Source organism: Physeter macrocephalus, chromosome 12, assembly GCF_002837175.3.
Source record: "Physeter macrocephalus isolate SW-GA chromosome 12, ASM283717v5, whole genome shotgun sequence".
NCBI classification, from domain to species: Eukaryota; Metazoa; Chordata; class Mammalia; order Artiodactyla; family Physeteridae; genus Physeter; species Physeter macrocephalus.
The window spans coordinates 54,147,353-54,157,022 of NC_041225.1; the positions used below are offsets into that span (position 1 = coordinate 54,147,353).

At 47.7% G+C, this 9,670-nt stretch overlaps 1 protein-coding gene and 1 long non-coding RNA gene across 2 annotated transcripts in view; one reads left to right on the forward strand and one right to left on the reverse strand.

The window, feature by feature from the left end:
- Positions 1 to 5,156, reverse strand: part of LOC129392638 (uncharacterized) — a 10,910-nt gene extending 5,754 nt beyond the window's left edge. The window contains exon 1 of the long non-coding RNA XR_008618877.1: positions 4,993 to 5,156. This is a non-coding gene — a long non-coding RNA (uncharacterized lncRNA). The remainder of the gene's footprint in view (positions 1 to 4,992) is intronic.
- The window catches only part of VIT (vitrin), a 125,222-nt gene extending 118,056 nt beyond the window's left edge, over positions 1 to 7,166 (forward strand). Inside the window, exons 13-14 of the mRNA XM_028497146.2 lie at positions 1,984 to 2,497; positions 6,000 to 7,166. Coding sequence (XP_028352947.1) covers positions 1,984 to 2,497; positions 6,000 to 6,178 — 693 coding nt within the window. The 3' untranslated portion in view covers positions 6,179 to 7,166. The remainder of the gene's footprint in view (positions 1 to 1,983; positions 2,498 to 5,999) is intronic.
- The last annotated feature ends 2,504 nt before the right edge of the window (positions 7,167 to 9,670 follow it).

A 9,670-nucleotide genomic window follows, 5' to 3' on the forward strand; every position in this document is an offset into this window, starting at 1 on the left:
ACAAAAAGAATAAAATACCTAGGAATAAACCTACCTAGGGAGACAAAAGACCTGTATGCAGAAAACTATAAGACACTGATGAAAGAAATTAAAGATGTTTAAAAAAAAAAAAAAGAAAGGAAGAGGATAGGAGGGAGGGGTGGGGGGATGCCCGCCAGCTTTAGTGTTGTGTCTCCAGATCTACTAGGGCTCAGCTCCCTGCATGAATCCTGCACTTCATTGTCCTTGAAATTCTCGTCTCCCTTAACCTCTAGGACACGGTGTGGCTCTTACTTCATTTGCTCTCTCCTCTTTTCCATCTTGTACCCTAAGTGTAGACTTCCCCAGGGCTCAGTTATTGGTCCTCTCCCCTGCTCTCACTAGGTTTTCTCCCTCCAGAACCTCTCCCAGGGCCACAGCTTCAGTCTTTGCTCTCAGGCAATGACACACTCATATGTCTCCCTCCCTGGTCTCTCCGGAGCTCAATAGCCATTTGTTTCCAGCTGATTGACTAGTCTCCACCCGATGTCCCCAAGAACCTTAAACATTACATGCAAAATGCCAAGTGCATCATATTTCCCACCCAAATTCTTTCCTCCTCTGGACTGTACATACGGGCCCCACAGCTGTCTGACACCCAGAGTCACCCCAGGACACCCTGTCAGCTCCCATGTCACGTATCTCACATCTGTCCACTCTTTCCCATGCCCAATGCCACCTCCCCAGTTCAAGCTACTACTTTACATCTAGTATTTCTCCCTCCTGGGTCTCTCCAGTTTAGATTTCACAATGAAGCTCATGTTTATGAAGAGTTTTTCCAATCCTGTGGGGTCCTTGCTTCAAATCCTTCATTATTCCCTATTATTCCCAAGGTCTTCTGGAGTGTGGTCCTAACCCAGCTTGCCAGCGCATCTTCCTAGCTCCAGCCACCTGGCGTCCTGCTGTGACTTACTCAGGCTGCCTGGTGGCGAATCCCTCCTCTCCATCTGTTGGCTACAACTCAGCTCAGCCTCAACACCCAACTCATATGCCACCTAAGCCATGGGAAGTTTTACGAACCGCATTAGGTTTTTACAAACCAATTAAAGTATATTTCCTGGGACATTTTAAAGTCATTTCTTGTCTTAAAATGTTTTAATTATACACCTTCGATCGTAGCCATCAGGTCTGTGATTCTCTCTGTGACCCACGCACACCCACCCCGTCCCCCAGAGAGGCAGCGGCAAGGGGGAAACGGTCACTTCCAGGAGCACACTCAAGGTGCCTTGAGTTTTTTTCTGGAACAAACTTGGGCACAAGTAAATATTAAGTTGCCTGGAGGCAGCGTTGTCCAGAGGACAGAGCTTGGGTTCTACGAGCAGACAGATTTGTGTTCCGGCCTCAAGGATTCAAGGGATGTCACTTCACAGCTGGTCCTCAGTTTGTTCCTTCATGACAAGGGGGTTATAATTCCACTCTGTAGGGTTAAGGTGGGGGGTTAGTGAGATAATCTGAGAACATCTAGCGTGGTGCCTGACACACGTGTGGAACCCCCTTCCTGCTGGATGCAGGGCTGCTCTGGAAACAATTCTTTAGCTATGTCTCATGCGTGCCTTTTTTTTTCCCAATCAGAACAAAAGCTTTCTTTAATCTCTCCCGGGTTGATGCCCACCAATGCCAACTTCATGGCTGGCTGCCAGTGCAAATGAACAGAGGGGCCTGAAGAGGCATAAATATGTGCCTGAAGCCAGTGATTCCCCGCTCCCTGTGGATTTGCTTGACTGGTGGCTCTCCACGAAAGCAGAGACCTGACTGAGGGCCTGGGATTGAGTCCAGGGATAACTTGATGGGTCTCTGTCCCAGTGAACACCTGACTGGGTGAACCGAGATGGAGAGAGAGCATTAGGAGGTGGTGCAGAAAACAAGCATCTGCCAGCTCCTTCACCCGCCCTGGGGGTCAGGGGTCGTGGCGAGGGGTCGTGGCCAGGCCCCTGACCTGGCGGGTGGCCTCCCCCTGTCTTTCAGGCTGTGTGCAGAACGAACGGCTTCTACTCGCTCAGTGTGCAGAACTGGTTCAGCCTCCACAAGACCGTGCAGCCCCTGGTGAAGCGGGTCTGTGACACCGACCGACTGGCCTGCAGCAAGACCTGCTTAAACTCCGCCGACATTGGCTTCATCATCGACGGCTCCAGCAGCGTAGGGACGGGCAACTTCCGCACGGTTCTCCAGTTTGTGGCCAACCTCAGCAAAGAGTTTGAGATTTCCGACACGGACACGCGGATCGGGGCCGTGCAGTACACCTACGAGCAGCGGCTGGAGTTTGGGTTCGACGTGTACAGCACCAAGCCTGACGTCCTCAACGCCATCAAGAGAGTGGGGTACTGGAGTGGCGGGACCAGCACGGGGGCTGCCATCAACTACGCCCTGGAACAGCTCTTCAAGAAGTCCAAGCCCAACAAGAGGAAATTAATGATCCTCATCACTGACGGGAGGTCCTATGACGATGTCCGAATACCGGCCATGGTCGCCCATCGCGAGGGTGAGTGAGCTGGTCTTGCTGACCAGTCTGGGGCTGAGCGTCCCTCTGGGGCTTGGTGGACCAGTGGGACAAGGAAGGGACTGTCTCTCTATGCACTGGTTTTGCCTATCACCTAATAAACTGTTCAGAACTGCAGGGAGAGTGTTAGGGGTGTAGTTCAACACTGCAGGCCCTACTGGGCAGCAGAGAAGGGTCAGGCAGGGGGCACCACGGTGGTTTCCACAGTGTCACGGCAAACCACGGCCTGTGGGTGACTGCGGATGTTAACGTCCCACACTGAGGCAGGGCACACCAACATGTGACACACTGAAGAGGAATTTGACTCATGGCTTTCATCTCCATTGAAGACCACAAAATTATGTTAGAAATTTGAAGAAAATGGATGTTTTAAAAGAAAAGTGCTATTTTTGTAAGCAACTGCTAACCAGATATTGGAGGTTTGGGGGAGACCTCAAATTTTCATTCAAAATATTTAAAGAGATATTTCCGTATGAAAATTTGGAAGAGGGCAACAGAAAGTTTACGACTATGAAAAGTGAGCAAACTATTTTTGTAAATGTTTAGAAAATCGGTCATATTTAATGCTTTTTGACAGAACCTATGTATAATCAGTTTTGAAAGTGCCATAAAATACCAGGAAAATACAAACAACCTGGAGAAAACCCCAAGTGATAGTAATACTAGTAATGATAACAGAAGTAAACTGAGTGGTCCGTGAACCAAAAACCTGTAGATAAGTACTAGTGAACAGACTCACTCATTGTGGGGGAAGTTTTCTTGTCTGCCTACATTAAACCTGGGTTCAGATGCAAGATTTTCCGTATTCTTTAAAGCTGCTTTTAATCCTTCTTGAAACAAGGAGGGGTGTAAAAATAAACAAGCCTTTAGGAACCAGCAGTTCTGGCTTCTGGAAACCAAAGTAACCAGACACCAGGTTCGGACGGTCTTCCCAGTGATTTGCCCCGTGGGGAGCACTCGTGATGGTGGGATGGCAGGTGGCCCGCATGCCGGCCTTCACAGGGCTCCTTGGGCTCCTGTCAGCAGAGGGAGGATGGTTTACAGCTCAGAAGCAACCTGCCCAAAGTTCCAGAGTGGGAGGACGCAGGTGGGGCAGCTCTCGACAAGCCCAGGGCTCTCTTGCTTTTTCCAAACGTCTGGTCCCACTCATGTTCAGCTCCACTCTCTCATTTTCCGAGATGCCCCTCCTTTGCACCTCACCCAGAGGGTCTCCTTGGCCTACTCGTCAGGAGAAGTGAAGATCGAGGGATATGTCCTGGGCACTGTCAGGGCTGTTATGTTCTGGGCAGCTTTAAAGAACAAGGACCAATAGATGCAAGTGACAAGGAAGCAATGAGCACTGTGGGGGTGTCCACGCCAACACCTGGGAGTGTCCAAGCCGAGGCTGGGTTGCCAGTAGAAATCTCTAGTACTGCTTACGCTGTCTTTACTGGGGGGCAGTCCTTCCATCTTTGAGCAGAAACGAGGGCTTAGTCAGTCTAAGCCCCATTCTGCAGCCAAGCTGTTCCTGCAGCCACTTGGCAGGGGTCTAAAGCCCAAGGCTGGCTTTTCCCAATGTGGACAGTGTTCAGAGAAAAGACACTGGAGAGGTAAGAGAAGGAACCGGCAGCTTAACTTCAGCTCAACGAGCCACAATAGAAGAACAGCTTAGGGACTTCCCTGACAGTCCAGTGGTTAGGACTCCGTGCTTCCACTGCAAGGGGCACGGGTTGGATCCCTGGTCTGGGAACCAAGATCCCTCATGCCGCGTGGCATGGCCAAAAAAAAAAAAAAAAAAAAGGCCAGCTTAGACCAGAACCACGTGAGCTGTGGATAGCTCTCCAGTCAGCAGGACAGGGCACCCGGAAGATGCTGGAGAGAGCGATGTGGGCCCTGTGAGTGGCTGGCGGGGGAGAGGAGCCTGGCCGGAAACCCTCACCCAGGCTCTGCCCTCCATCTCATGGCCATCTTGCTAACCCCACCCTAGCCAGCCTGGAGGGGGCGTGGGAGTAGGTCAAGCTCCTGCTCACCAGGCAAGAGCCACACACCAGGCAGTCTGTTTCCCCCCTGAGAACAGATCCCTGCCCCCCGAATTCCTCTCCTCCCTGCTCCGTGTTACAGTCCAAACCCTTTAATCCTACTATACTCATTCCCATTTGCATCTAGACCAGCTCAAGTCCCTCTCTTCCTAAAAAGGGAAATAATTCTCTTTGACCCTATGTTCTAGCTCCAGTTACCACCTGCCTCCTCTTTAGAGCCACACTTCTGGAAAGAATCAGCTATACGTGCTGCCCCATCTCTTCATTTCTTTTTCACTCTCAACTCACAGCAATTCACTTGGTTTCTCTGGCATCTACTCCCCGGCTGCTGCTCCCTTCAAGCTACCAATATCTTGTTTCTGTTTCTTCTGAATCCAAAGAGCGCTTTTCCCTTTCATCTTCCATGACCTCCTGCATCAGTCAACTCTGCCAGCCACTTCCTTATCGGTGAACACTTACTTTTCTGTGGTGATGGAGCAGGTGCTGGGTCACAGCTCTCCAGGTCCTTGTGCAAGCAGGGTTCCTCCACCGGGAATGAGGTTGGAGCCTATGGCTTATAAAGTCACCCTCAAGCCCAAAGTAATTCACTGCCACCGTTTTTTTGCCTAGGTTTGCCGTAGAGTTTATCCACAAGGCAGACAGGAGAACCAGCCTCAAACCTACCTCGCCAAGGGCAAGGAGCTCGGGGTATTTATAGGATAACAAGTAAAGGAGCAGGGCGGTCTGAGGCCTGGGGAGTGTGATTAGAAAAAGGTGTGGAAGTGTTGCTCTGCGCAGGCGTAACCAAACTACAGGCCTCTGCACTTGTTCTAAAGGTCACCAAGCGGGCACTCGCGCATGCCCTGTTGGAGGGTCAGTGGTCCCATCCTGTCTTAACCAGCTCAGCTGAGCTAGACACAGCTGACGCTAAGGTCAGCTCACAGCTGACTCCAAGTTTCTGGAGCACAACTTGGACAAACATCTTACTGTTTAGGCTACGTGCCACTTGGAGGACATGCAAGTCTTAAATCGACCTTGATTAGTGAAGGCAGGTGAAATGGATTTGACTATCTATAGTTTCATTTTCATTTAAAAGATCTCAAACCGACTTTTGATGCATATGAGACTGAATTTTGTGCGCCTCTACACACAGAGCAAGTGTGTGCCGTGTGGTGCGATCTGCACAGCACCAAAGTTTCACTTCTCCAAATGTCACCCCCTGCTGCTCCTGGACATGAAATTCGTATCATGCATTTACTCCATTTTCCTGTTTTTTCTCTCCAAAAGATTGTAAACTCCTATGAGATAGCAACTATACCAAATTTATTGCTGCTGGCATACAGCAGATGTTCGTGCTTTGGGCACATTTCTGATGTTGGACTCGGTTGCCTTCAAGCACAATGGCCAACAGAGCAGCAGGAAGGCAAGGATTCATTTCAGTACTTTCCCTTGGGGACATTTGCTTCATCTACCCTTTGTCCCCACAGGAGTGATCACCTATGCCATAGGCGTGGCATGGGCTGCACAGGACGAGCTGGAAGTCATCGCAACTCACCCTGCCAGGGACCACGCCTTCTTTGTGGACGAGTTCGACGACCTCTACAAAGCGGTTCCCAAGGTCATCCAGAACATTTGTACAGAGTTCAACTCACAGCCTCGGAACTAAATTCAGATCAGGCAAAGCACCAGCAGATGCCGCTTTCCCGACTGGCTCTGGGACAACCCCCAACGCTTTATGGGACACACGTGGGGCAGCAAAGCACTTAGGGCTTGGAAACCACATGTTGTTATTTTTCTTTGCCAGTGTGGTTTTTCATACTTCAAAACACAGAGTTAGAAAGGTGATCATAAATTTGTAGAATGAGCCAAAATAATACATCGTTTTGGGAATGCTGGGGATTTTACATTTTGAGAATTGTTTTCAAAATAAAAATTGAGACTAGAACACAGCACTTACGAAGGCTTACCTAGCGCTTGTGTGAGATTTGTAACCCTTTTTTTTCCCATTAGAATTCTGTAACTCTCCACAAGTTTCATTTTTGTCATGACAATATAGGAGTTGCTTAATTGTTTGACAGGATTTCGTGCAAACACTCTGACCGTGTCATGGGTAGTGTTCACAGGGTTTGTGGCAGGGCCACCTCTCTGCTCCACTCATGCCCCAGAGCACCTGCCGTGCATTCTCTCCTGGCCCAAGGTGACAGCGCACCCACGGGGGTGCAGAGACAAGGTGACAGCAGCACGGCTGCTCCTGATTTACCTCCCTGTTCTCTATTATCAGAATCACTGTGTTCCTGCAGTATATGGAGCAGTTGGGGAATGGCCCTGGAGGACCACACTGACCTGGCTTTAAAAGAGGTGCATCAGGCTGGTGCAGCCACTCTCAGCCCGAGCTGCACATTAGAATCACTTGAGAGTAAAATGCTTGTTCCCAGGCCCCACCCTAATCCAGTGAAAGCTGTCTCTGGGAAGGGAGCCTGAGCATTGGCAGGTGGTACTGATGATATGCTGCCAGGATTGAGAACTACTGAGCTGCCTCGGAGGGGTCAGTGTTAGAGCTGTTTCCTGGGAGGGCCCCTGTTTATGCCTGTTGTTCTGAGTCCCATTTAGTTTAGTATTTGTCTTGCATATTTCATTTGTTAACTAGATACTGTTATTACTAGTTGCATTAAAATAAGCTGGCATGGGTTTTGTTGAACTCCACTTTTTTACTTCTGGCTTCTACCAAGGACTCATTTATTAGGATGTGAAATTACATACACCATAGGGAAACATTCAGAAGAATCCTAAGGAGAGATGACTAACTTGACAAGTTATATCCTGTAAAAATGTGTGCTGGAGAATGCTACTCTGAATGGAGGCCAAAAGACAGTACCTGTGTCAATACTTGGGACAAAATATTTACATAAGAAATTTTGAATTGAAAATAGCATCCATTTAGCAGAATTTGCATAGAACTTACCAATTCTCAATACCTGAGGAGTTATTGTCAATTAAAAATGTTGTGGTCTACAGAGAAAGGTGTCAGCAATTTCAAATTTATTAACCATAGATTTTATTTCAAAAGCAATTGCAAACAGATTTGTTCAAAACCTTCAAAATATGAAAACTAGCTTCAAAAAGGAAATTCTTCATAAAGATACCAGTGACACATTATTAGTGACAGATTTAGCTAGGAAACTAATTAAAGAACATAAGTACTAGGAACAATTATTCTGCCTATGATTTTGAATGTGCAGATAATTGACATAAAGTTTTTTTTCAATGTCGCTTCAATGTACACGAGTTAATTTTTTGAAGAAAAATTTTATTTTGGAAAATAGTTTTGGAATATAATTATTTTACAGGGTCCTTAATATAAAAACCAATTCGTCATCAATAAGTAAATATTTCCAAAAATAACATAATTTTAATTATTTTGGTGTTCTCTTTCATTCATTGTCCCAGTTTGGAAAATAAATTATATGGTCACCCTAGTTATAGGTATCATAATTTTGAAGATAAATGAAACCTCTTCAAACGTGCCCATTGTTGACATGTTGTCAACACGTATTTTGAGTACATGCTGTGTGGACCATCAGAGGTGAAGTGCTCCGAGCTTGAGGTCCTCAGAGGCTACGGTGTGGTCAGAATGGTCCGTGTGGATGTTCAAGTCACCAGAGATGGTGACAGGAGTCAGGATGGAGAGAGAAGCAGTGAGCCAACCTCATGGATGCTCAGCGGAGGACAGAGGTGACTAGGAGGTTGGGAGGTGACAGCAGTGGCAGGGCTGGAGGGCCGAGGCCAGATTCAGGGAGCTAGGAGCAGACCCATCCCGACTCCAGGCCTGAAACACGTGGGGTGAGAGAGCACAGGAGCCTCCACTCGGGGGGTTAAGCAAGACAAACAGGCTTCAGGTAAGAGTGGGCAAGAAGGGCTTGGGCCTCTGTGGGCTCAAGCGGGAAGGCTGCAGTGCAGGTGGCGCTGGGTGAGGTCCACAGAGCAGGGTGGAGACGAGGGTCCTGGTGGTGATGGGTGCCATGGGAGGCTTGCATATAAATGCCAATTTGCTCACCCTAAACTGTGCCCAGCACTGCTGGGCCAACACTGAAATCTTAACACCAGAAACAGAGCTTTGGAGACAATCTACATCAAACTCTTCAATGGCAAAAAAAAAAAAAAAAAAAAAAAGGAAACCCAGGCCTTAAGAAGTTTGTGCTGATGTGAAGGGATAAAACTAGAATTCAGATCTCTTGTCTTCCAGTGTCCTGACTCATCTGACTGCCTTCTGGGCATCCCACAAACACACACCTGCTTCTGCACACTCGGGCGCTCTGGTCCAGCCTTTGTGGAGCTCTCTGGGTCCTGCAGACTCGGAGCCAGTCTCCTAAGGCAACTCTTATTTTTCATTCCGTGGTCTCAGCAGGAAACCTCTTCCGTGCCCTTTCTCCTCCAAGTCAACCAAAACAAGCGGACGAGGAGCATTGGACCAGCTTCTCTGGATGCAAGTGATGTCTAAACTCCGCTCATCTTAATTGGCCCATCTCTTGAGAGTTAAGGCTCTTTGAAAGAGGTTTCTTGGCTATAAGTTTTGCAACAAGGCTCTACTAAAAATTTTCAGCCAAACTGACCATGTTCAGATATTTCTTGTTTCTCTGGGCTCTTTAAACCCTTTGAACGGGACAAAACCTCCCTGAAGCAAGTTTTCCAGCAGCAGACTCAGGGGAACCAACATGGTTTTATAAAGAAGGCAATGCTTCTGTGACCAAGGATTTTCCAGCCTGAAAGAGGAATTTCCAAAATATAATGTTATCTTCTAGTCACCATCCTAAGAGAAGTGGTCCCCTTGGGTTACCAATATATAAATGTAGCAAGTAGGAAATATGCTTGAATGCGTGAATTCAGTTACTTTGGAAAGAGATATTTATTCAACTAATGGCTTTGAGGAATTCACAGTCCAGTGAGAAAACATGCACAAATGAACAATTAAAATCATGTAATTAATATCATGGGGTTATGCACAGAGTGCATGAGTGGCGATTGCAAACAACCTCATGAGAGAAATAATCATGAAGTGCCTAACAATTAGTGAGTGTTTGCTGCATGCTGGGCACTGTTCTAAGGGCTTCACATGTATTAACTCACTTATCCCTATGATTTATTGCAAGAAGTACTGTTT